General features: G+C 53.4%; 5 protein-coding genes across 5 annotated transcripts; 2 read left to right on the forward strand and 3 right to left on the reverse strand.

Annotated features, from left to right (window-relative positions):
- Positions 1 to 994: 994 nt before the first annotated feature.
- On the forward strand, positions 995 to 2080 carry A1O1_01161 (uncharacterized protein; the record flags this gene model as incomplete). Its single annotated transcript, XM_007722074.1, has 1 exon — positions 995 to 2080. The coding sequence occupies one exon, from the start codon at positions 995 to 997 to the stop codon at positions 2078 to 2080; it is 1086 nt and encodes a 361-aa protein (XP_007720264.1).
- Positions 2081 to 2860: 780 nt separating this feature from the next.
- Positions 2861 to 4252, forward strand: A1O1_01162 (actin-like protein 2; the record flags this gene model as incomplete). The annotated part of the gene is made up of 4 exons (XM_007722075.1): positions 2861 to 2879; positions 2927 to 2982; positions 3048 to 3191; positions 3296 to 4252. The coding sequence occupies 4 exons, from the start codon at positions 2861 to 2863 to the stop codon at positions 4250 to 4252; spliced, it is 1176 nt and encodes a 391-aa protein (XP_007720265.1).
- A 1344-nt stretch (positions 4253 to 5596) lies between these two features.
- On the reverse strand, positions 5597 to 8452 carry A1O1_01163 (uncharacterized protein; the record flags this gene model as incomplete). Its single annotated transcript, XM_007722076.1, has 3 exons — positions 5597 to 7495; positions 7552 to 8033; positions 8104 to 8452. The coding sequence occupies 3 exons, from the start codon at positions 8450 to 8452 to the stop codon at positions 5597 to 5599; spliced, it is 2730 nt and encodes a 909-aa protein (XP_007720266.1).
- A 539-nt stretch (positions 8453 to 8991) lies between these two features.
- Positions 8992 to 9750, reverse strand: A1O1_01164 (uncharacterized protein; the record flags this gene model as incomplete). Its single annotated transcript, XM_007722077.1, has 1 exon — positions 8992 to 9750. The coding sequence occupies one exon, from the start codon at positions 9748 to 9750 to the stop codon at positions 8992 to 8994; it is 759 nt and encodes a 252-aa protein (XP_007720267.1).
- A 7453-nt stretch (positions 9751 to 17203) lies between these two features.
- On the reverse strand, positions 17204 to 18817 carry A1O1_01165 (uncharacterized protein; the record flags this gene model as incomplete). Its single annotated transcript, XM_007722078.1, has 4 exons — positions 17204 to 17407; positions 17457 to 17771; positions 17820 to 18732; positions 18795 to 18817. The coding sequence occupies 4 exons, from the start codon at positions 18815 to 18817 to the stop codon at positions 17204 to 17206; spliced, it is 1455 nt and encodes a 484-aa protein (XP_007720268.1).
- Between the last annotated feature and the right edge of the window lie 7480 nt (positions 18818 to 26297).

A 26297-nucleotide genomic window follows, 5' to 3' on the forward strand; every position in this document is an offset into this window, starting at 1 on the left:
CTTGCTTGCTCGCTCTCCAACTTCTTTGCTGCCCGACCTCGAACCCACCACCAGAAAACTGCCGCCACAAGGAAAACACCTCAAGACGCCTCGATCCTTGATTCTCCCTCTCCTCCAACCAACTCCTCCCCAGCCTCTCTCTTAGTATCGTCGGCAGTTCTCGGCAGACCAGCGACAAGCAACCAGCAACCAGCAACCAGCAACCCCCGACCACCGTCTGGAACTTTCGGCTGCCTCCCGCTCCTCTCGGTTCCTGACAGATCAACGGCGCCATGAGCGACACTGATCCCTGCGCTGTCCATCGGTCGAATTCCCATCCCCCCAGCACAAGCATTTCCAAGAGATCTACCCATTCATGCATCCCGAATTGCTTCGTTCGAGATCGCTCGTTCGTGTCCTCCCCGTATTGCTTGGGGCACATGACCCAAGTGACTGGACGACTCTACTCATCTGTCTCCCGTATCTTCCGTCCAGTGGGAAAGTCGACATCTTTTTTTCTCAAAAGTCGCCCAATTGGACTCTATAATAAATGTCGGTGAACTAGTTGCTGCCACACAATGACGTTCGATGGTTGTTTTCAGTTAGACTCTGCCTCTTTACTTATTGCTTATCAATTCCTCCATCTCCCGGCTCTATCACTTGCCAGCAAGTATCACCGACACCCAGGACGTCCGTCGACTCTAGTAGTACCTACCTAAGCTTCACTGCCTTTTGCGAGACGACCTTCCCGTACACAACCTTTAGAGATCAGCCATGCTCTTGCTTGGATGATGATGTTTGCTTCTGCCAAACCATCGAGTTGTCTTCCAATCATACGGAGAGTTTGAGGGACAAGCTGCCAATAGGCCATCTACTTCCCACCTGCAGCTATTCGATCGTCCGGCGCCCGGTTTGTTTGGTGCTGCAAGGCCACCGAGCACAAGCCCTAGCACGGTCGCTGGTTCACTGAACGAACCTCTCACAAGAAATCGGGTAACACCAAACTAGGCTCCAAATGGCGGAACAAGCCCTCGGGCTCGGCCTGACCGCCGTTCCCGTTGCCATCAAGCACCACGAGAAGGTCTGGGATCCCATACACCACCGATACAAGAAGATGCGCGGGCAACTGCCAAAGGAAGACGAGGATATCTACGAGCAGCGCACCATGGAAGAGAAGGGGCTTGTCCTGCGGCGTCGGCGCGACGTCGCCCCGGACGAGAAAATCGTAGAGGTGGTCCGGCACAGGGGCGAAGTTCTCCCTCGGCGACCAGGGCAGCGACGGAGGGCCAGCTCCATGAACAACGATCGTGCACTGGTCGGCGGCGCAGCGGCTGGAGCTGGAGCTGGAGCATACGGCCATTACCGAGATCGACGAGACTCTTACTACGACGATTCGGAGGGGTCCGTACCACCTCGATCCCGGGTACGAGCGAAATCCGCCTCGGGTCGATCTCGACGGGGCCGTAAGTCGTCCGGTTCTTCGTCTTCGTCCTCTTCCTCATTGCCCTCGTCCACCGAGGAAGAAAAGAATTGTCGCAAGTTAAAACGCAAAAAATGGGTCACAGCTGCATTGGCCAGCGTCGCCACCATCCACGCTGCATCGAAAGTATATTCCTCGATCGAAGCCCACGACAAACGCATGGAAAAGGTCAGAGAAGGTACCTTATCCCCCGAAGACGCCCATAAGCAGCAGCGAGCTTCGCGCTGGCAGGATGCCGCAGCCATCGGTATCGCAGCATTGGGTATCAAAGGCGCGGTGGGCGAATGGAACGAGGTGACTGAAGAGCACGCTCAACACAAACAGATGCTGTTGGATAGAGAAGAACATCATAAAAAGCGATTGGAGCGGGAGCGGCGGCAACGAGCCAGGGAAAGGGGTGGTTATTACAAAGGACGAGACGGCCATTGGTATTATGATGGGGCCGTCCCCCAGAGCAGCTCCAGTCATCGTGGAGGAAATGGACCAGGAGGCCGCTATGCTGACTCAAACTTGGTCAAAGAATCCGGTCGCGAACGAAGAAGGATCGAAGACGAGGACGATCATGATAGACGGTACAGGCCTCGGCGCGCGGTGAGTCGGAGTCGTTCGGACGACTACTGATTCTTTATGGTTTCAGTTTCAGTCCTGTTCAGCAGTCGCTGGAGGGCACTCCTGTCACGAAGACCTTGAGGCGCAATGGCTGACAAGTGATATTGACTGGAAAAGACCAGTAGAACAGACTCCTCTCTTAGCCTTCCCAACGGTGCGGAAAAGACCCGCCACACTATGGGCAATCTCGCGGTCGATACCCTTGATGAAGTGATGAATGTATAACGACGAGCTTTCATCTTGTGCTCTGCATACAGCGACCGTTTTCGTTTAGGATGGCGCTGCCGAGGCATAGGGTTTGTGCATTTTGAAGGACCATTGGCGATGCATTGCACTGAACTTAGAGCGTTACGTGGAAAACAAGAAGACCACGCCGATTGCAATACAGAGATGAGATGTGAACGACTTACGAAGATCATGACATGGCTGCGATAGATATAGCTCCAACCAACTTGACAATCCTTCTCCTCAATCTGGTAGAGCAGATTGAGGTGTTTTATGTCTCCCGCAAGGCTGAAGTATTGCGGGGTGATGCGAATGCTCTGCAGTAGTTGTAAGCTTGGCTCCGCCATTGCTACGCCGCCTGCCGGTTGGACCAATATGCGGCCGCCTACCAGTACAAGAACAGACATATTATATACCACTGAGCAGGTACAACACCTCACAGCGCATTGCTTCAACCTTAGCAGAACCACCTTCGAGGTCTTTTGATTTCTCATCCTTCTCGCTTGCACCCACTCCTCCCGCATGTCGTAGAGTTCTGGCCGCATATAACTGCAGAACACCGTCAGAATGGCCGAACCACCCATTGGTAACCCTCGTTCCAGAACCCCTTCAGTCCATGCAACGCTGACGCAGTCACCACAGTTCTCGATGGAGGGACCGGGTTCCTCAAGGTCGGCTATGCCGGTCAGGTACGCTTCAACTTTAGAATGCCTTGGACGAAAGAGCAGGTCACTGACACTCCCTGTGTCCGCAGAACTTCCCTGAACACCAATACCCCTCCATAGTCGGCCGGCCGATCCTCCGTTCCGAAGAGCGAGCAGGCGACATTGTGGTCAAGGACATCATGTGCGGAGATGAAGCCGCCGCTGCAAGATCCATGCTACAAATCAGTTATCCTGTACGTTGGACCCCGACCGTGGACTACGGCTGCGCACGTCTCGCGCAGCTCTCTCCGTGTGTGCGCATCATGTTTGGAATGCTGACAAGGAGCTCGCTGGGTAGATGGAGAACGGCATTGTGAAGAAATGGGACGACATGCAACACCTCTGGGACTTTACCTTCTACGAGAAACTCCGGATCGACCCGTCTGGGCGCAAGATCCTGCTGACCGAACCGCCGATGAACCCGCTCAAGAACCGCGAGCAGATGTGCGAGGTCATGTTCGAGAGATACAACTTTGGCGGAGTCTACGTGGCCATCCAGGCCGTGCTGGCCCTGTACGCCCAAGGCCTGTCCTCGGGCGTGGTGGTCGATTCCGGCGACGGCGTGACCCATATCGTCCCCGTCTACGAGTCGACGGTCCTCAACCACCTCACGCGCCGTCTCGACGTCGCCGGCCGCGACGTCACCCGCAACCTGATCGCCCTGCTCCTGCGCCGAGGCTACGCGCTCAACCGGACGGCCGATTTCGAAACCGTCCGCCAGATCAAGGAGAAACTGTGCTATGTCTCCTACGATCTGGGCCTCGACCAGCGCTTGTCCGAAGACACCACCGTCCTGGTGGAATCATACACGCTCCCCGACGGCCGCGTCATCCGCGTCGGCAGCGAACGTTTCGAGGCCCCCGAATGTCTTTTCCAGCCGCATCTAGTGGACGTCGAACAGCCAGGCATTGCCGAGTTTCTGTTCAACACCATCCAGGCCGCCGACGTGGATGTGCGCTCGTCGCTGTACAAGGCCATCGTCCTTTCCGGCGGCAGCAGCATGTACCCCGGTCTCCCGTCGCGGCTGGAGAAGGAGCTGAAGCAGTTGTGGCTGACGCGCGTGCTGGGCGGCAACCCGGAACGCCTGAATAAATTCAAAGTCCGCATCGAAGATCCCCCCCGCCGGCGCCACATGGTGTTTTTGGGCGGCGCCGTCCTCGCCAATATCATGGCAGACAAGGAGAACATGTGGATTTCCAAGCAAGAGTGGCAGGAACAGGGGCCGAGAATCCTGGAGAAGTTGGGGCCCAGGTAAACCGAAAAAAACAAAATAGACCCGTCGTGGATCGAGTTGCTGCGTCATCTGGACTGCCCGTCGAGTCGGCAACCTGGTCTCGTCTGTGCCACTTAACAATTCCAAAAGGGCTCTCGCAAAAGGCACCACCCTGTTCTGTTCAAGGCATCGTGGTCTGGCCTTCAATCCAATGCAATTGCTTACTCCGAACAAGGGAACAGGCAGGTGTGGTGTGGGATCTCAAATGGCTTCCGCTTCCCCCATGACATGGAACAGACAGTAGATTTTCATGGGCGTTTCAGAGGGAGGACCGGAAGAGCTCAAGGTCTCGTAATACGAAACCCCCAGCCTGCTCGTTGGAGGACCCAAGCAAGTTTCGAATCCGGCCTACACGAGGAGCGAGGAGGCTATGGATCGCGAGGGCCCTTGGTGGGATTCAAGTCACCTACTAGGTAGCATGGAACGACGGTTTAGATCAAGTACAAGTACAAGCACAAGTAGTCCAGCGCTGCCATCCACCATGAAAAAGACGCCTTTTCCAAACAATATCAATATAAGATCACAATCTCTTCTGTTCACTCCTAGATACTTGACTGTGATTACCAATCCCTGTGATATGTTATGCCCCTGTTTCCTACCAACGGGCCTTGATCGAGATATTTGAGATATCTGAGATATATGTACAGATCCATATATACATATATACACACACAGTGACACAGGTGTGTGACCCTGTTGATTCGCGGTCGCAGTCTCAGTCACAAATACATTCATCGAACGTAGATGCAGACTGACTCGGCCAAGTGGGATTTCTACACTTCTGTTCTCGTTCACATCTCGCGGGCCATCTCCCCCTGACCCATCAACGCTGCACCGAGAAGGTGGGAGGGAACCGGCGAAGAAGGAACAAGTGCAGAAGAGTCTTCAAGCCCGATAGTGCATTTCATTGTCTTGTCGGCCTCTCTTGGTGACATTGACAATCCTACTCATAGCGCCGAACGGCTTTGGCCAGCCTCGGTCTCGGCCTCGGTCTTGCATGCTTCCTTGCTCATTGTCCTTCGTCCTTCGTCCCTGGCATGTTCTGTTCTGTTCTGACATTGAACCAAAGCTCGAGTCCAGATTCTAGACAGTACATGATCGGCATATCGAGTCTGCCCGGAGACCCTCTGTCAGGGCATGCTGCATATCCACAATTCGTAATTTGTTGCATGGTTCTTTCCTCAAGGGAGCGGAGCTCCAGTGTAAATGGCGACATGTCGTTCCTGCTTCGTATAGGGGTTTTGTTTCGTGCAAGTGATCACTAGACCACCGTAAGTAGACACCAATGGGCAAAAGGTTTTGATGACTCAAAGCTGGGGCCCTCGTTCAGTGTACACCACGCAGATTGGGAAGTGCAGCAGAAGTAGTCGTCGTCGTCGTTGTCGTCGTCGTCCATGGATCCATTGACCTCGTCGACTGGCTTGAGGCGTACGAAGTGTGTTCCGCAGGCTCAAATCCATGACCACTTCCGGCCGAGGCGAAGTCGAAGTCGAAGTCCAAAACACTGTTGTCAAACTCGCCCAAATGACCTAGAGGATAACACTCGGCCAGGGCAATGTCCATGTGCAGGGCATGACCGTTTGAGATGTGGCCAGGTCCGTGTCCGAGCTGCATATGATGTCCTCCCTGAGTCGTGGTTCCGGCTTGGTCGAAATCATTGAAGTCAAAGTCAAAGTTAAAGTCTAACAACATTGTCTCTTCCGGGCCTATGCCTGCCTCTGCACCTGCTGGGTTATACCGGGCGGCTGAACCTGGAATGGTAGTTGCTGGTGTTGAGCTCGGTTGATCATGGCCTGCAATCGCTAATTCTTTGCCGTTTGACAACGAGGACACTGCGAACTCTGGCCCAGGCCTTGCTATGGTATTGCCCACCACAGGAGTTGGATTTGCCTTATTCGTGGCGTCAGTCCGGGGCTTGTAGTTTTGAATTTCAGCAATGTCTTGGGCGACTTCAACCGTCACCTGTTCCCGGACTCGACCAGCAGATGGCTCCGCTGAGCGCTTCTGCTTGTCCTTCTGGACTCTTGTGGTCGGAAGAGCCGTTGCTGATATAGATCTGGTGGCTTTTATCCCCAGAATCGAAATTCCCAAAGTCGCCTCGACTTGACATCTATTGATCATCTGGCCCACCAGCACGCAGGCCGAGTCAGCAATGGGCCATATGTCACGCAAGCCCAAGAGTGCTCTGAGACAACGGTGGACATGGCACTGCTTCCCTGTCCCCTGAAGATCCGTCTGCTCCAACCCCTGCTTCTTGATCTCGACCATGAACGCCGCGATGGCGAGGAGCATGAAAGTGACGGAAAGCGGTGGGAGGTATCTGACTAGGTCGCGGTCATGGAGACTCTGGATCATCTCCGCCATTCTGTCCGCAGCCTCTTTGACCTTTGATGTTGAGGCCAATTGCATCGTGGATGCTTGAGCCGCTTTCGCTGACGAGGCAGCCGAGCGAGACTTGGACGCAGAGAGAGTCTGCGGCCGATCGAGGGCTTCTGTGGCCACCAGAAACAGCATTTTCAAGACACTGCGATGCAGGAATAGGACTTTATCGGTCGGGTCATTGCCATCTGTAACACCGTCACCCTTGTTGCTGCTAGGCTCGGCGGCTGAATCCAGCCAGCAGCTCATGGGCAGGTTGTTGGACCACTGGCTTAGTTCGTCTTGTAGCATCGCAAAGTCATTGTCGTTGATTGTTCCGGATCTTTTGGGTGTGTAGAGCATAGTCACTTCCGACGTGGAGCCACCGAAGCTTCGCAAGGTATAGCAGTTGTGGAGAATGCGGCCGAGGGACAGCAGCAACTGTACCTTGGCCACACACATTTCAGCCAACATTCTCTGAGACGTACTGTCCGCCATAAGACGACATTGCCGAAGTGACAGCAGCGAGGTCGATATTGGATGGAGGTCAAAGTCTTCCGCAGTCAAGGGGGGTAGGTTGATGTCCTCATCTGCGATACGTATCGGTCTTCGCATGCTGACGGCTATGATTCTATCCCGCATGACACAGGTCCACCATATGCGTCTCCATAGTCGACGGGTTTGCGGGCTATTTCTTGAGGAGGTATCGGATGAGTTCATCCCGATACTAGTGGCCAACGAGACGCAGACTCCTAGCCAATGCCACGGATCTTTTTGATCGTTCTCCGAGACATACCAGTAGTTCATGAGCAGGAGTGACTGGATCAAGGCAACTCGGTCCACATCCCAATCGAAATCGTAAAGCAGCTTGTGGGAAGCCAGTCAACATATGTGTGAGATCGGAAATGATGGGATGCGCTCACCTTGACTTTCTGGTAAAAGTCGCTTCTGGCTGCTCTTCGATTTGAGTAGCCTGCTTGTTGAAGCAGGTCCAGATCAACATAAGCGGTGCCAGCGAACATGACGGCCTGGAACACCACGAGACTGATTTTGGATGAGCCGTCATGGCCGTCGATGGCACCTAGGAAGTCCGCAAGTTCTATGGTGGGCATGTAGGGGTAGACGAAGAGGACAAAGCATCGAAGAAGTTGATCTCGCAGCTCGGGTTGAGGTACCAAGAGGGCGCCACGGCGAATCAAGAACTCGACATCGTCAGGTCGAATGTCAGGCCGTGGAGGCCGGATGTAGGATGGAAAGATGCCCGGCAGCGGCCGCAACTGAGGATTAATTGAAGCACTCCCGGTTAGACCTCCATTGCTTTGTACACTGAAACTGGCGGCCGAGGTGGTGACAGAAGGAGGACTCTGGAGATGAGTACTTGTAGTCGAGGGGCCCTCTGGAGTGTCTTTGACATTCGCAAGGTCAATTAGTCTACGATTCTCCGAGAGAAATGAAATCGGGGAGTAGTAGTGTACCTTGACTCAACTGCGGGATAGGATCCAGAGTGATCGTAGCATCCGATGAGACAGTAGAGGAAGCGAGCGAGGAAGCTGTCGTGAATTTGGGCGGAGCTTGACTAAGTGGCGGCAGTGAGACCAGGCCATTCAATCGACGCTTTTGTAGACGATATTTGCGGCTCCGCCTTGACTCGACAACGAGGCATTCGACATCGTCGGATACGCAGTTGGAGCAGGGGCTGCCGAAGGTGATCAGATCACATTTGACCTTGCGGGTGCGACAGTTGTGGCAGGCTTGAGATGCTCGTTTCTTGACAGCACGGTGAGTATCCCCATCGTCCGCAGATACTTCGGCCGTCGGCCCCATAGAGACGTTGAGGGTGGCAGGAAACGAATGCCCTCCTGCTCATCAAGCTAGCATGATGATGAGAAATCGTGGAAGACATTGTTGACCAGGATCAAGCGTCGTTCGGGAGGAGAAAATGAGGTGTGGACGTTGGCAAGAAAGAAGCCGAGGATGTTGGTAAGGCGTAGTTCAGCATTGACCGCCTCTTCTCCTCTTCTCCTCTCCTCTCCTCCTCTCCTCTTCCTCCCCAATCCTCCTGGACGTGCTGTGCTGACTGCAGCAAACTCGACGATAGCGAATGGAACAGGTAGTGATGTATCGGTGTAAGTGCCATATCTCCAGCAAAACCAAGAAGGTTATGCCTGCTATGTGTGACGTCGTAGTCAGAACAGGCAGAAATGGGAGTGGCAGTGTCGCAGCGCAGCCTCGCAGCAACCGCAACACCCATCAAGCCAACCAGCTCTACTGCTGATATGCTAGTTTCTGACTTCTAACTTTCCATCTACACTGTCGCAAAATGGAGATATCCCTCCGTAAACCAGACACATCCTATCCCCTCCCTACTCTGGCGGCCAATTACACACCATACACCAACTCGGGACCCCTTCAGCCCTCTCATCCCCATCACCCTTTTCCTTCGAATACGACCAGATCGTGTCAACGACACGAAAGCCGAAATACGCATAGACATCTCTCGCCCTCGCATTCCCCGCCACCAGCCAGATGGGCATCTTTTCCTGCTTCGCCCGGGCAACGTACGGCTGAATCACCGCCCTGACGGCGCCTTTCGTCTTCCGCTCGGGATCCCGAGCCATCAACGAAAGAGTCCAATACTGTTGTTGATCCGGACCCAAACATGCCTGCCGAATTCGCTCGACGTCTCGAATGAACTGCCCAAAGATAGGCTTCTCGTGCTCCAGCCGGTCTAACTGTTCGCCAGTCAACGGCGGCGGAGTTGCAGACGGAGGCTCCCAGCACGCGACGGCGGCGAAGTCGCCCGCTTCGACGATGAACGAGCCGGCGGCGATCTTGGTGTCCATGCGCCCTTTGGCTGCCTTGTAGAGCAGATTGGGTGTCGGAGGCGTCGCAGAGCCCGTTTTGTCTTGCTGGAACAGAATGTTCAGTGGGTCGGTGAGAGTGGCTCGGGACGTCACTTCGGCTAGTCGGTGTGCGTGTTCGGGCGATTGCGAGGCCGTCACCTTGGGTAATGATGACGGCGACGGTGTGGATAGTTCAGAAGAGCCAGGGCCGGAGCCTTGGTCGCCAATGGCCAGAGAGCTGACTGAGATGTTGGCGCCAGTGGTGATGGGAACATTCATCATGTCCTTCTCTCTTTGCTGAAGTTCATATAATCTAGGCAGATCAATCTGGAAGGGCAGTGGGCGGTGTCTCTTCTGTGACTAAGATCCAAGGTTGCTAGTAGGTCCAACCTCACCCTTTTTGAAAGTACCGGGATACTATGTCCTGCAACTCAGATTGTCCCAGAATCAAGGAACCGAGGAACCATGATATAAGCATGACATCAGAACACACCATACGAGATGAGTGGTTGGTAGAGATTGCCCTGTCCATCTCTTAAATGTGACTCATCATTCAAGCTGGGTTGACAAGGCTGCCCCCTTTTGGAAGATCCCAACCAGCCAATTGAGTCCCAGTATACAATGGCAAGGCTGGCTCACAGCCTCGCCGCTCCCCTAAACAAGTAGGTAATGATACAGATTAAGTACAACGACGCTCCAGATGTGGGGACAGAGTAACAGCCTACAGGCATTTCCTTTCAACCCCTCTCCGAAGCTGATTGCATGCTACACGAGCTAAGACCAGAGCATGTCTCAAGATCATCTATCACGGCATTGCTAAGAAGCGAGCGAAGGTCGGTCGTAATGAATCAGAGACGTCAAGTCGAAATGTGCTAATTTGCGATGCCGAAGCCATGCACATACAGCAGCACGAGCCTGACTTACCGCACTGGAGTCTACTTCATATGAACACGATGTCGCACATTAGGATAGCAGGATGTAGGTACTGTGTATGCTGAGTCCAGACTCGCACTTCTAGTCTTCTAATACCTCAGAAGCTCGCATATCTCACCCACAGTCTTCACAGTCGAGTCTGATAACTTGAGAATTACCTTTCACACAGTTGCGATGAATGAGAAAGCCCGAGGCCTCTCATCGCAAGACTCTTGATTGGAGACAGCTCGGGAGGAAATGCACAATATCAGGAAGGAATGATTCTACAGAGCAAAACAGAACCGACGACAACCTTGAACCACCAAACATTTGGCATCAACTTTCAACACAGTTCCGTTTCGTACCAAGTTTCGATAGATAACTTGTCTGAGCAGGCGGATAGAGAGATGTAGGTGTGTTCTCAACTGTAAACATGCCATAGCATGAAGGGGCAAGACGGCGCAGTTATGGTTTCGAGGACAGATCGTGAGTTTCATGAATGTCTGGAGGAAGTGGGACGTCTCCTTTCTGAAGTTCAGATTCGCAACAAGTTACAACCCATATCGGCTTCACTCCCGCTGGCATAAGTTGTAACGGTTGATGAGGATGTTCTGCAACGGAGCAAAACCCCTATTGCTGGAGGCCTTGCTGTTCACCGGCCTCGAGATATGAAAAGCGACGAAGCCCAAGATCAACTTGTATACAAAACATGTCTCAAGAATGATGCTTTACCAGACGGCAGAGAAGAAGAGAAGACTTTTCTAGGTACTCCCGCTAGTCTCTATGCATCACAAATCACTCAAGAAACGCACTGTTTGGGAAGAGGCATCCAACATCCACACCACCGCTGATACTCGTCCCCGGCGGTAGCGTACCACGAGGACTAGGGAGTCCATGCATTTGTGCACAATGATCGCCCTAGACTTGGCGTCTACCGTTGTAGGAAAGATGCCGGATACCCAACCAAGACATCGCAGTGGGATCCGCAGAGTCGCAGACAACCCCTGAACCTACCTTACGAAGATAGTCATGTGTAATTCGGCCCCCTTGGGAGAACAGAGGCCCGACTACTCTACGTCGCAGAGGCATATACTCGGGAATGTCCCACCACAAAGGACTGGGTGGCCACTGTCCTGTATCTTCATCAGACATATTCCACGGGTATGGGTTCGTAATCAGAGCTAGAACATGACGAACGCATAACAGACGCAACAACAACGGAGAAGCCGGAATTTTCCATGCTCCATCTTACCAGACGGTAATGAGGAGAACTCCCGGCATACATATTCCCCATTTCCGATGGCGTCTCTCCCCCGTTGACTGGTCAAAGGTCGTCCACTCAAGAGCTAATCTTTAGGACAAGCACCTAACTGTCCATCTGTGTGTACCCATGAAGTCGTTGAACGTTGCATGGACTCCTCATCGCTAGTGCACCGGTTTATCCAGGCTTCGCACCCTTAGGATCGCCGATTTCGTGCAATGGACATGCGCATCAACGAATCCAGTAAACGCTTGCTCGACTCGTCAGGTGCTGGTGCTGTGGACTCATGTTCCAGGATTGATTTTCTCGATGATGCAGCCAGCTTATGAAGTATCCATTCTTCTCCTCCCCAGGATAGCGAGGTTGAGGTTCTGGATGTGTCATATGATCCGTTAGGGGTTGGTCAATGACCAGGGGATAATGGATACCGCTACCAAGCAGCCGTGACTATTGACTTTGTCAAAGCGCAGGTGCCGGGTATCGCTTCCGCGATCGCTATACTGCACTCCCACCTTGGCGGTTGCAACCGTTGACCTTGTCAGGCTCGACGAGCTGTATCGATGAGATCGGTCGGGAATCATGATGCCACACTCTGTCCAGGCCTCATATGAGAGGTTTCGTATATTCGTATAGAGATTCAAATATGTAGAAGACTTGGAGTGCAGGCGGCATGGGCCTTGGAAGCCTAGGGCCATTGCCCCTGGCTCCGAGATGGTAGATCAGGTTTCGGCATATCCTGCTTACCTAGGCCCGCAAGTAGCTGGCCCAGCGACGTACGCAAGCATTGGAGGCACTTCTCTTTCAGGCCATCTGACCGGCTATCCTTGCCCCCAAGCGCATGCGATCTAGGGTTTGGCGTTGCCTCTTTTCGTAGTCTTCGCGGATAGGCAGACCTCCCAGGGGCCAGGGCCTTGGAGGTCGAATCGATATTGCCAGCGAACAATAGTACATACTGCATGGTGCGACAAGCTGGACACTGCTTGCTACGCTTTAGAGCGATTGCAAGGGTTGATTCACGCACCGATAATGTCCGGACAATTTGGAAACACATAGGCGTAACAGACTTACTATTCGTTCCAACCCTGGCGCGTCTGAGTATGAAATACGAAGCAGAGGGTCAAGCCATTCAAGAGGTGAGTAAATCCGCATATTGTTCACCACAGTCACCCTGGTCGATAGTGCCTGGTGCAGAGCGTGAGAGACACAACATCTTCATCCAACATAAGATCGTTTTCTTGGACAACGTCAGGCGGTGGGAAAGCTTCTGAGCCACCTCCTTCTGTTCTAGCCTCGTCACAGTGCCGTGTCGGCAGCGACTGCATCAAGGGGCTTCTGATGCGGCGAGAGACAACCCCGCAGACATACAGATGACTGATAGGCTAATAATAAGGCTCTCCAGTAGAATCTGATCACGCATATGTAAACAATGCAATCGTTGCCCGGGATTGATTGACATTTAGTGCGGCCAAAATTGCTCCTGAGAGTGGCCTTGACAAGACCTACGCACAAAGCTGTTCAGACAGGAAAAGAACCCGGTCCCAGGGGGGTTTCCAGCTTCCTGGCGAATCCCGAAAGTGATAGGTGCCCGTGGACTCTGAGTAGTGTGGTAGTTAGTGCTGGTAGGACGTATTTTGACACGTTTGAGCATGAACAGTGTCGGTAGTATGGCAAAGACCACACGCCCAGGCACGCCGTTCTGAAAAAGCTCGGTGGAGCCAGGAGGAGTTTCCGTTTCGAGACGCTTGCTGCGCATCTCATCTCGGTTGGAGCTGATATGGCCCATGCACGACAAGTTGAGGCGAGGAGGCAGGTTGAAGAGGGCGATCCCCGATCACGCCTGACCCCAATCGTGTTAACGTGGATACTGTTTTAGAAGCCAGAGATGAGTGGAATCGTGGACGGGGTGATGGGTCAGTCGGCAAATAAATGACAAAGAGGATTCGCGACGGCGCCAATCATAATTGAAGCTACACATCGTTGGACTTTGACGTTTGGGGCCCGTGTGGTGGGTTGCCATCGTCTCCGTTAGCTGCCCTAGGGCGAGGTACTAGAAGAGAACTCCGCGAGGACCAACAAAGTCTTGTCAAACAACCAGCCAACGGGCAGTCAGCATTAGTGTGATAGTTCTTGTTCCTTTGGCTATACGACTCGCCTGCAGTCAGGACCCGGTGTGGGCAACGTATATTGGCGAGTACTCTGCATGTAGCAAGTCATTTTAGGCCGAGCAAGCAATGTTTCGGATCGAGGCATGGTGGTGCATTTTAGCCGGATCTTTTGTTTGGCTGGGGTTGGGAGCCTCGGGAGGCAACTCGCCGCGAAGGATCGGACGCCGCTTGATGGCGCCGACGCAACAAACAGGCTGCTGGGACAGGGGTCAGGCTGATCAACTGTTTGTGACTCGGCGCCCTGCCTTACCGATGCTGCGTATGGGTGTTGGGGGCTTGCATCTGGAAGCGTCCATGAACGAGTCCAGCCCCTTCCAAGATGCTCTTTTGACTTTGATGCAAGACAATCGCCTGGTAGAGAGAGGGAGTGTACGCTCACGGAAAGACAAGGTTTGAAGCCCCCGAACGTCCTCTTTGGCTATACTTTGATTGGGAGATTGTGTCAACTCGAGACATCACTGTGATGGGGAGCTGTGGCGAGATTCTCACTGACGTGCAGTGGGAGAGGCAGAGTAGTGACAGGCCTAGTAACGATGGAAAAAGAACTTGCAAAAAGAAAAGAAGGACCGGATATGAGTTAGATCAACGTGAACCACGGAAGAGCAGTGTTGAGAGGAGTGGCCTTGGATCAGAAGGCTCTGTATACCAGGTAAAGTTATCTCTTCGCTGGAGACTGCCTGCGCCTGCGCCTGCGTTGAACCCCCTTTGAACTTTGGCCCTCCTGACGTAATTAGGTGGTGCTTACGCAGGGTCTCTAAGAGCACCACTGCACCGCCTGAACGTCCTGCGGGAGGGGAGCTCAGGCACCTTCGTTTGGAACGGGTTGCATACCTACTACTAGCAGTAGTAGCAATATAACCGAATAGAGTCAGGTACGACCTCTCTGTCGCTTACCTTTACTCCCAAGGTCGTTGGGTGGCAAACCGTTGGCATCTCGACTACAGTAGTACAACGGTACAACGGTACAACCTGCTCTCGCGAGTCTCTACTAACTAGCATCTAGTAGTAACCGTCCTCTCATCTTGTGCCCCAGCTGGACCGAGCTCCTCTCATGCACAAAGGGATCTTTCCGAGCAGATCAGAAGCAGATCACAGCGGACTACTCCGGAGATCCTACGCCCAGCAGCTGCTATTCTGACACTGTCAGGGAGTGCCCCTGGTGCATGGCTACAAGCTGAGGAGCGATGACCACCTAGACTCGCTATCAGATAGATACGCAGTCGGGCCTGTAGTGCAGTGGTCAGGACCAGTGTCGAGCTATTTTTGCCAGCTGCCTGTTGGCCTCTGCAGAGACTGACTGCTGATCTGACAGTAATCGTAACGGATATATCGTTTCTTATGCCTCCCGTCCGTATGTTTGCAACACCAGAGCCCTAGACAAACCGTAGACGAACCTTCCCGTGAAACCCTTTTTCTGGCACACGGTCCCATTGACCGGGACGACGGCACCCCTCAATGGTTGCCGCGTCGCATCCTTGTCCTCGAGCCCCGTCCTCTCCCGTCCGCAGATCACACAATCTTGTCCAGACTCGGTGGACTTTTGTTGATATGCCAGAACAACGATCCGAAACATTCACCACTTCTCCTCCCACTTCCGCAATTCACAGGGATCCTCAGAATGGCGTTCGTAGATGGAAAACAAGGCACGCTCGTCCCGTAGAGCATAAACAGGGTTAGACAGTGCCAGGTAGAGTGCTGATCAACGATAGGGTGGGCTGTATTCCAACGGCGGGTGTTGATCACGGCTGATCCTGTTGTGCCCCGAGCTCCGACGATTTCAAAGCTGAGAGGTGCGGACAACAACGGTTCGATGGATAGGTTTAAGCATCACGGGGTCCGAGGACGAGAATGGCGTCGACCTCACGTCGAGGATGCCGCAGGGTGAGAAGAAAGAAGCAGTAGCGCGAGCCACTTCACTTCACATGAAATGCCCTCCGTGTATCGTGTCGTGTATCGTCGTATCCGTGGTATCGAGGGCTGGCCAAGTGGCCTGACACACCGTGTTGCTGCGCTGTGCGAGCGCTACAAAGTCATACCACATATACTAGGTAACTAGTTTGCTGACCCTCTTTGTTGCCCATCATGGGCCTCCTGCTGGACCATTCAGCGTGCTGAAACACAATCACCACGGCGCATGCCAGAGTGCCATCCATCGACTAGGGGTTGACTGCGTTAATATTATTGTTCACATCATGTTGTCGACGAACAGAGAGGTGGAGCGCTCCCTGCCAGTCTGCCACTACATGCTAGCACCGACAATCTCGATCCGTCATCTACGCTGGCAGTGGATTGGGGAACACGTTCGCTTCAAGTTTGGCTGTGGCTCTGTCGGCTGTCCGGCCCATCGTTGCCATCACTGTCATCGCACCTCAGGCTCCTAGGCTCCTCCTTCCCCCCAGCTGGCAACTGGGCACGTGAGCAGCCACCCAGCGTTCGGCTTCATGCGGGAGACAGAATGATGGGCATCTCGCAATGATCCAAATGAACTGTTACTTGACCGCATTGCACTCGACTCCGGTGTTTTGCCCTGTTGGGAGGAACACTGGCCGGAAAAGCAGAAGTAACAGCACCAACTTGAGCACCAGATATGGTGAATCAGGGGCCTTACGGGAACTGGCGCGTGGATAGTGGGAATGGTCTTATTGCTCATTGCTCATGCTGCGCTCCTTGTTGCCCGCCACTCGCTCCTATGCCAAAAACAGAACCTAGCACCCCATTGAGGACAGTTGGCCGCAACTGGCCAGCGCGTCAAGAGAACTGACGACTGGACAATCCGTCCCAACGCCAGCGCGGTCCATCCGTTCTCGAGCTTTCTGGCATATCAGAGACATGAAGATCAGTTGAAAGCACGTCCATCCTCCCAGTAGTGACAGGCCTTTTGCGTTTTCCTGCAGCGCCCTCCATTCGCCCCTTTGCACGCCCCTCAAAGGCTACAACAACAACATAAAACATGTTTTGGGTTAACCAGAATGCTCCATGTGCCTCTAATAAGACTCCATTCGGGGTATCAGAAACAATCCCATGTGCCTTGGGCGGAACTCTCGCCTGTGCTCCCATGACGCCTCTAAAAAGGCATCCGATTGCTCCCATACGCCATTTCTTTCCCAGCAAGCTTTTTGGTCGTTTCCCTCGACGAGGTTTGCCTCTGTACAACCCCCGACGAACGAGCCACTTTCGTAAGGATATCAACACTGTGCCAAAGAAAGTTGACATTCTGCCCAAAAACTCCTGTTGAGACAATTTCGTCCGAAGAGAGTTCTCATGTCTTTCACCCATGTAATCGTAATCATCATCCCCTGAAAGAGATAGTGTATATACCAAGAATTAGATTCGTCGTTATCTTCATCGAGTTCCCCTGCCGGTGTCGCCAGCCCCCATAGCAGCTTTCCGGTCATCATGGCCTTGTGGAATCGAGATTTTTCGGCCGCAGAGTCGAACCAGCCAGGGCTGCAGCCTTGTTGTGACCCATCTTCCGTGTCAGTTTCGCGTAGTGTAAGCCACACGCATTGCACAATGTGCGAGCACCATCAGGACCTCGCCTCCATTCCGGTGTCTCGGCACGGTTACAACTGTGGCATCGGCCCGGCGGTGCAGCCTTCTGCTAAGAACGTTAGTGACCATCTTCCGCCTTAGCAAAATGAACTCACCCCACGACGTTTCTTAGCATCGGCTCCCGTAAATCCTCCGCCCCGAAACTCTTCCGACAGAACAGCGTATTCGTCTTCGGGATGGTTGCGGCTTGTTTGCCGAGCACGCTGTTCTGACAAGGCAGTTTGTTGGGCAACAACTAATTCCCGCAGATGGGTCATGTTTTCCAGGATACGATGTGAGTGTCGCAGGATCTCGTCAACCTCAGGCAGCCCAGGCAGTGACTCGTGAAAGTAGCCCGAGCGGCTTCCTTGATGGTAGCGGAGAGCCCACGTGCGTGAGAAGTCAAGGGTACGGGCACAAGCCTCACTGATCTGTGTAGCGTTAGCGGGGCCTCGTCTTGGGCAGATGGGCAGACACACTTCATTGAAGCCTAACTCAGCATCGTACACATCCAGATGTCTTTTGACGGTCTCGCTATATTGGACATCGTTTGCGGCCTTCTGATACGTTGCTCGAGGATCGGAGGGCTTGGGTACTGCGGAGAATTTGTGAAAGGACTCATGTGAAGCGGGTGCGGCTGAGGGCGTGGCGTTGGCGCCATATGGCAAGAAAGATTGAGGCTGTCGTGAAGGCTCAAAGGACTGAGGGGAGGTGGCCGGCGGATGATCGTTGTGGTTGTTGAATGAGGTATTCGCGAGCGATGAGGACCGGAAGGTGTTTGCCGGGTTCGAGCGTGGTGATCCAGGATAGCCAAAATGCTGAGAGACCGCCTGGCGTGGATCGGCGGTAGTCGTAGGAGGGTAAGATGGCGTGGCATTCGGAGTTTCTGCTGGCGCAGGACCATTACTTGGGGTGCCAGAGAAAACATCTCTCAGGACTGGTGGACCGGTGGGTGGTTGTGAAAATGGGTTTGAAGGGCCTTTGGGCCCTTCTGAGAAGGACTGGTGGCCCGCATTTGAGGGATTAGAAAGGGACTGGTGTTGTGACGAGGTGGGCAGCGGCCCCGGGAAGGCAATAGGCTTGTCGCTCCCGAGGGCTTCGTGAATGGAAGGCAGCGACTTAGGCAAAGCAGGCGAAACACCCTCGTCCCGTGTTGAGCGTCGGGTGGTAGATTCGGGAGGAGAGATATACCCAGATAGTCCAGCAGTAGATCCAGTGGCTGGAGGCGCGCACGAGTATGGCGGAGGAGGGCCGGGGTACATGGTTGTTGTTGGACTGACTAGCGGCGCCGTAGAGATGCTGAGGCCATTCATCATCGAGAACCTGGAATGGTCATGCTTTTCGCCATTGATCTTGCTCAAGTCGAGGTGACTAATGGGCGGTAGAGTGTCTCTGTGAATCGAGTCAATGCCACGGTCAAAAATGCAGGAAGGATGTGAAAGGGTCAGACAAACCTAAGCCTGGTGCCAGCGTCCATGGTGGCCATGGTTTCCATCAATATGCAGAGTCCCTCTGAGCAGGTGGTTACTTTATGCCTCAAGAGCTCCTGCGTCAACCATGTGGGCTATCCAACGTGCAATCTCTTCGTCTCCACGTACAATCCTGTGAGGATCTCAGCACGGTTTGGTGATAGCCAAACGCAATGAATTGGATTCGATGCACGAGTGGTTCGAGATGTACTCCGCGGCGAAGCAGCCGGATTCGATGCAATTGATATTGGCGTCTTCCCTCTCGTTGCCACGAGAAAGGTGCTGAAGTGCTCCGGGGTCTCGAGATGATTAAGGGTGATGGATGGTACAAGGAGATCGTTCAATGGCGAGAGTGCGGGACTCTTTCCGGCGCACCAACTCGACGGCGCTACGATAGCCCAACTTCTGACCAGCGAACTCGCAAAGGGGTCGTATAGAGCGGTGATGCGTAGACAGAAGGGTAGCGGAGGACGTCAGGAGTGGAAGCAAATCTAGAAATGAGGTAAATAAGGTCAGATGAGATGATCTCGAAAGTAAGTCGCGGGATTGGACGGGCTCGGGTCGAGAGGATGGTGACGGTAGTGAGGATGAGAAGATGAGCAAGTCTTAGAGAGCGAGATGGGCGGAGAAAAGATCGAGAGATCGCACTAGCATGGGCGGTGGGCACTCTGGCTGTCGCGGTGGGCAGTGGACGATGGCCCGACGAGTCAGAGATGCCACCGAGCTAAGTGTGACGGGGGTCTTGCTAGGATGGAGTTATGGAGGGCGTCAATGCCAGTGGTGAGGACGCCACGGGCCAGGAATCTTTGAGAAGCAACACCAGGGTGGGTTCAAAAGGTTTCGCTGGGGGGTGCACGTCTGGCTCTCTTTTCTCTGGAGGCAGATAGCGTTTGGATCCCCTCGCCCGGACAGGACAAGCGGGTGGAGTTGTGCTTTGCTTGATCTTGAGAAACAACAGGCAGGGGCCCAGGGGCAGGGTTGCCTGGAGCCTGCGGGCTGGCTCCTGGCTAGCTGGTTGGCGGGTGATCATGCAATCCATGGGCGATGATACTAGTACTTAACTAGGTAGGGAGCCGGAGAGAGGGGGAGCAGTGGGCAGTGGGCACCTGGCACCTGGCACCGGGCTGATGTGGATGGGGAGTTTCGATGCAGTGTGTGTCGGGCGGTGATGATGCTCATGATGTTGGGATGTTTCCAGGGATTGCACTACCAGCCTACCGGTCTACCATACCTTACTCTACACAGCCGTAGAGGCTCCTGCAGCCACTTGGTAGTAGTGGATGTGGAATGATGCGTACCAAGGGAGCAGGGCCGCATACCGTAACATATCCCGGGACAACAGCCAGACAGGGAGAGAGGAGGTGAAGTTCCTACATGTACCTAGAGTACTAGTATGTTAGCGAGTAGTTACCGACATGATAGCAGCTGGCATGCAGTAAGGTATCTTCGCATGGGTCGACCGCTCACCGTCGCCTACTTCCTAATTGACTACCCTCCCCACCTAAGGTAGATATCTAAGATACCTACTACTACTTCAAGTTGGCCATGAAAGTTGATCGTAGACCTAACATTACGGAACTTGAATTCAGATACTGATGGTACAGCACTAATGATGGCCTAAGTCCTAAGGTACGGTTTGCACCGGGACACCGAGGTCAGGTAAAAACTAAGGACCCAACCGGGTACTAGTAGGCAAATACTACTAGGTGCCAGCTAGGAGGCTAAGACGGTGTAATAATGGTATGTCCCGGCACCATCAGATCGGACTTAGATGCCTTGATAACTCGTGTCCACCGCCTAAACTGTTACATTTATAGGCGGTACCTACCTACAGGTACCTCCTACGGGTGCTTGTCTAGGCCTTACCTACCATATGTTCAGGTCTCTATAGCCGCAATTACTTACTCGAGAATAATCCACCTAAACCGGATAGATCTCATACCAAGGAACTTCCCATCAATTAACAATCGTTTCCGGTTCCATGCTCCATCTGCCGCAGCTGCGATTGAACAAACCACCATCGCCCGATCTCCCACTGCCAGTGGTGTCCTCTTCTATCCTGCCGTGCCTCAGATTGGTCCTACTACTCGGGCATGCGTTACAGATTTTTGTACCAACTTCCGGATGCAGATTCTGCTCCAGCTGGCAGCATTATCACCCTGACTGCATCAAGGGGACGTCCCTTCGCTCGGACCCTCGCGTCGGTCGAGTCGACCTGCTCGACTTGCAGGCTCTTGCACCAATAGAGAATACCTCCATCGCCCTGCTTTGCCCCCGGCTAAGCGAGGACGCCTCAGCCGCCTCCTTCAGCCCTTCGTCGAATCGCTGTTAGACCTGCACGTGCTAGGCTTTCTTTGAACTCCCTGCTGACATTCAATTCTGGGTCTAGCTGTCAGTTCCTCTGCGTCCTTGTCGTTGTATCGATTCCCTGGGACTGGAGCGCCGCCATCATTGGCAATCAAGTGTGTTCCGGTCGATGTCGCCCCATGGACCTAGCAACCTAGCCATCTTGCTGTCCCGAATCTGTGCTCACTACTTTGTACTACTAGTAGTACAAACATCGTCCAGATCCTGCCTCCGGCGAACCTTTTCCGAAATCGCCGCTTCATTCCCCAATGCATTGCTCGCTTCAAGATCGGGTATCTGGTCCACAATGCACTGACGCTGCTTTCAAGCTGCTTCTCTTGAGTCTGAAAACAATACCTTGAACAGGAGGGGAGCATCAGCGCAGCAACAGCGGGCCTATCGATTGGATCAGGCAACGATCGGATATCTTGCACGGCTGATTTAAAGCGTGGCAACTCTTCAAAAGCAAGCCCACGAGGAGTGGGCAGTAAGCACCGTTGTGCCGCTACACGTGCTGGGAAGTCATCCTAAGTCCTAACCGGACTCCTCTGCGTTCACGGGGGCATCGTACAGATCGCTCATGTGGCGCATCATCGCAACCTGATCTTCACGCCCTAGAAAGCAAAACTCAATTTGACTTCGAATCGACTGGTCATTACTCTCCAGCATATAATTAAGGTGCTATGAAGGGACTCAAGAGCCCGCCCCTGTGTCCAACCACATGGGAGTCTTCCGGCCAGAACATACCCAGATCCGGGATCTTGCCCCGTCTATCTGACTCTAACCCAAACTATCGCAAGAATCTCGCCTGATGTACTGCTTGAATCTTGTCCCAGTCTCACGCGTACCGAGGCAATAGACCGTATGCTCATACAACCAAGGCGACCCGGAGCCCTGCTACATTGTCGTCCGAGAAACTTGAAGTCCACCTGAGAGCCACAGCGATACTGGTGAGTTGAATTCATGTGCGATGGGGCACTGGAAGCGTCAAACTTGGATGCTGTCGACAAGAATGGCGTGATGACCCAAGTACGGCCGAGGTGGAGTTGGCAAGTTCGCAGCAGCACCCTGCATACTTTCGTCATCATGACCGTCATGGAGCGATTGATTCCGTGGAATGCTTTCGGCGGCACCGATATGGATAGGGTGCGAGTCAATATATGCAACCTGGGGGTTGCGCGAACCGGACAGTCGCATGTTGACAGCTGTCAGGAATCTCGCATCTTCGCTTTCGCATCGGGCTCCTAACCCTGTTCTTTGGGGCGCTGTGAAACTCGACCGAATCGAGACTGTTCAGTAGGGACGAGTGATCAACAGCAATGAACTTCGAGACAACCCGGCCGGACACTGTGATTTCGCAAACTGGGAATGGCTCTTTTCATTTGGAATGTTCACCTGAGCTTCCGATTCATGTCGCCGTTCCACAAGAACATCGTGGCACCTGAGATAGAGTTGCTCCCTTCAACCGAGCTTCAGCGCCACAGAACTTTATCCTTGTCGCATGGCCACCGCCATACAAACCTGCCCAATGGAATTCATCGACCAGCGATGAGTAATTGAAGTGAACCTGCACCCACGATAACCGTGGATCCGAGGACCAAGCAATCTTTGTCTAGGCGAACCTCCGAGATAGAGACCGCCCTGCGACTATCAGAATTACCTATTGTTGATACGGACGGAAGTTCTGAACATATGGCTCGACGTTGGCACAAACAAGGCATCGTACTGGTGCGGTATATCTAAATCCCTGATTTCAACAACTCTCAGCCGGTGTTGACGATCAGGCTCCTGGCACGAAAGGGCATGGTTTTCGAAACAGCTAGTGCTGACAGCTTTGACACGGGCAACACCAGAAAGAGACACGCGAATACGGATATGCCTCTCGGTATGGAGGTGGACATTCAGATATCTACCTTCTGCCCGCTCACCGAGTGGACGCCACCAACACGTGGCCCACCGATTCCAACCCGTCCGAATCACGATCGGTGACGCTGGGGAGGATGCTCCACCACAACGACCTGTGGGAGTCTGTCTGTTCGCTGCGATTGGGCGTCGGTCGGTGGTCTGATCCTCCAGAGGCGCCGCTACGCCGCTACGGCAGTCAATCTGAGTCGTGGATCCTCCCCCGATCGAAAGATCATTGATCTCCTGCACGTCTTAGCGTCAGCCACCGGTAAACCTTGCCCTCAGGTATAGCCAGGGTCCGTCCTATTTCGGAGGAATCTGTGCAACCGACGTTGCACAAGAACCGTGTGAAGCCCACCATACACAATAGATATGTTAGGATGCGCGCACCGCAGCAGTCTGCTTCATGTTTTGTTGACTGGCCGGAGGCCGTCGATGCGCTCCGGCTATTGGAATTCCTCCTGCTGCGCAAGCTTCGGACATGCAGCCACGAGACGATTTTCAACGTCTGTGCAGGAGATTCTGCGACCCCGGTCACAGCATCAAAACTGCAAATGGGACGCCAACTGCGCCCAACCTTGCAGCTGAAGGGGAGTGCCAGCATACTGATCTCCAATGGGCGTTGCCAAAACTGGGAAAATCTCTGCACTACGCCCAGGTCGGGCGCATTGATTCCCTACACCCTCATTTATGTGCATCGAGGATGGAGGCCTGCATTGCCATCGGGCTCTTAACCTCATTCTCCACGTATATACCCTGCCGTTCTAGCTCTGCTCGATCTGCGTCGGCCTCGAGGCTCTGGCCCATCTGGACAATGCCATTGGCTTGCATGGATCGGCGAATCCTCAACCAAAGAAATGAGGCTGATCCGCATCATACTCCTACAATGACGAAGTTGCAGCTAAGGCCCACCGTCCTCACAGGGGTTCAAGTAATACCCGTACAAACACTGACCTGGGAGAACACTTGAGCAAGCAACTGAAAGCGGTTGTGACCGTTGGCCGTATCCTGTCTCGCAGCTCACAATCAAGGTCCTCACCTCCCACTCGTGCAAGTATCAAGGGCTTGACTTCGCCAACGAGAGCTGTCCTGTTGAAGAGATGGATTCGACAGTAAGACTTCGAGGTCAAGCGGCACCCCCACTGCTTCCATTCACGCCTGGTACGCTGTCACACAGCACTGGTGAGTACAAGAGACGAAACACCCAGAGGTTGATGAACAATTGTCATGTTCCAGCCCCGTACCGGAGTGTGCCGATTGACGAAGTCGACAGCACTGCAGATGTACGTTTTTGCCTTCACATGCGTCGAGGTGTGATCAGGTCCATTGCAGGTTTGCCTACCTGCCCGTGCTGAACTTACGAAACTCTGCTCCAGGCGTCGCCACAACTTGTATCACATTCCCTGGGTCACTGGTTGCGCTGTGGCCCTCCTGGAGGGTGACACTACATCCTAGCAGATTGGGAAAATTGCCCAATCTGGCGTTCTCCTGCCCCCTACCCTTCGGCTGGTTGGGGCTCCTGCTTGTCGTCCATCCACTTCCAAAGGGTTTCGTTTTGTACGGCAAATGAAGCCTGCTCAACCCCGGGAAGGCCATTTGACATGCATATGACAGCGGGAGGCCACTTCTTGCCAGGCTGCTTTTCTCTCAAAACTCATTAGCCTAGAGCCTTCCATGTCGATCACCAGTTCGACCAACAATTGTGTCGCTCGTCGACAAAACCTTCGGCCTCCGATTGACAGCCATTCTTGGAATCGCGACTGAGGCCCACTGGGAGCCCTGGCAGGGAGTCAGATCTCTCCTCGTAAAGAGCTTGCGTTGGGCAGCAATCCGCGAAATGTCGGGATTCTTGCCTCGTACTCGGCCACATTACGTCGCACAGCATGTAATCAGTCCCTTTGGCAAAAGGGTGGCTCGTTTAAAGGCCAACCGATCGGCAAGGGTGTGGAATACCTTGCTTTCGATGCATTTCGTCGCCTAATATCGGCGAGTCACCTCATTGATTGTTCCTAGCCATGTCAGTGCGAGCTATCTCCAGGTGATGTAGTGAGATCATTTCCGTTGCTGTTGATCTGATGTAGGGGGTTGGAGAGATGAATGGCGGCACGTGCATATTGTCCGTCTCAAATGGTATGAAATCTTGGGACGAATGATGGGGACCATCACAAGTGACACGGCAGATCACTGCACCCGATCCCAATGTCTGCCATCAACCATGCTTGGAGGCGATCTTGATCCATGAAGAATGAAACGACGATATAGATGGATCGCATCTGGCAGTAGTGTGCTCTCCGGATGGAATGAGGGTCAAGCTTCCATGTCAGAAGGAAAAGCCAACCCAATCTTATCCGTACAATCGAATATTTGTGAAGAAAGAATGCTCAGCCACGAGTATGGAATGATTAGGACGGGTCGTCAATTTCCACATGACTAACCACTTCACCTTTGATCGAAGGGGGCGCTTATGTCGTTGCGCACAGAGTGCCTGTAGGCACATCTTCGCGGTTGACCATTTAATATTTCCAATGTACCGAAACGCCTCGCTAAAGACAAAAATCGTTTCCAACATCATTCGGCCGTAATGGCATCGAAATCCCGGAATTCACTTTTTCGTCGGTCGTTCTGGCTTGTGTCCTGATTTCAACTCCTCCCAAAACAACTTGACGAAATGCCCGATGCCCTGTTTTGCTTCATGCTCGGCTGTTTGGCCCGCAGAGACAAATGAGTTTATATTGTTCTTATCATGTTGCATGGGCGACGAAAAGAGGCTGCAAGGGTGGACAACGAGGCTCGTGTCGTTGGGGATTGGGAGGGAGGGTTGTGTGACATACAGTCAATGTGTGTTCCACCATAGTATTCGGGCGGTTTGCCATGTTGTAAGTGGTGAACTGTCTTGTGGACTTTTTGTACGCCTCGATGGAAGGACGGACTTCGAAGTAGCTGAGGGCAGATAGATGGTCAGAAGAAAAGTGCAATCAAGGCGGAGGCTTGGAGGGATGGGATAGATACCACGTCAATTAAACGTTTCTGTGCAATTGTCAGCAACGAAGCCCAGACGATAATAGAGGAGGCTACAGGGTGGAAGCAAACCTCGAAGTGCCACAGCCACCAAACCATCGTTGAGGTTGTCCTCAAGACTCCTGTGACTGAGGTTTTGCTCGTCGATGAGAGGGCGGGATGATCAGTGTCGTTGAGATATAGCAAGACGACGCGCTGTCGGGTATGGGCAGGACGTGT

The sequence above is a fragment of the Capronia coronata genome, assembly GCF_000585585.1.
Source record: "Capronia coronata CBS 617.96 chromosome Unknown acBCG-supercont1.1, whole genome shotgun sequence".
NCBI lineage: Eukaryota > Fungi > Ascomycota > Eurotiomycetes > Chaetothyriales > Herpotrichiellaceae > Capronia > Capronia coronata.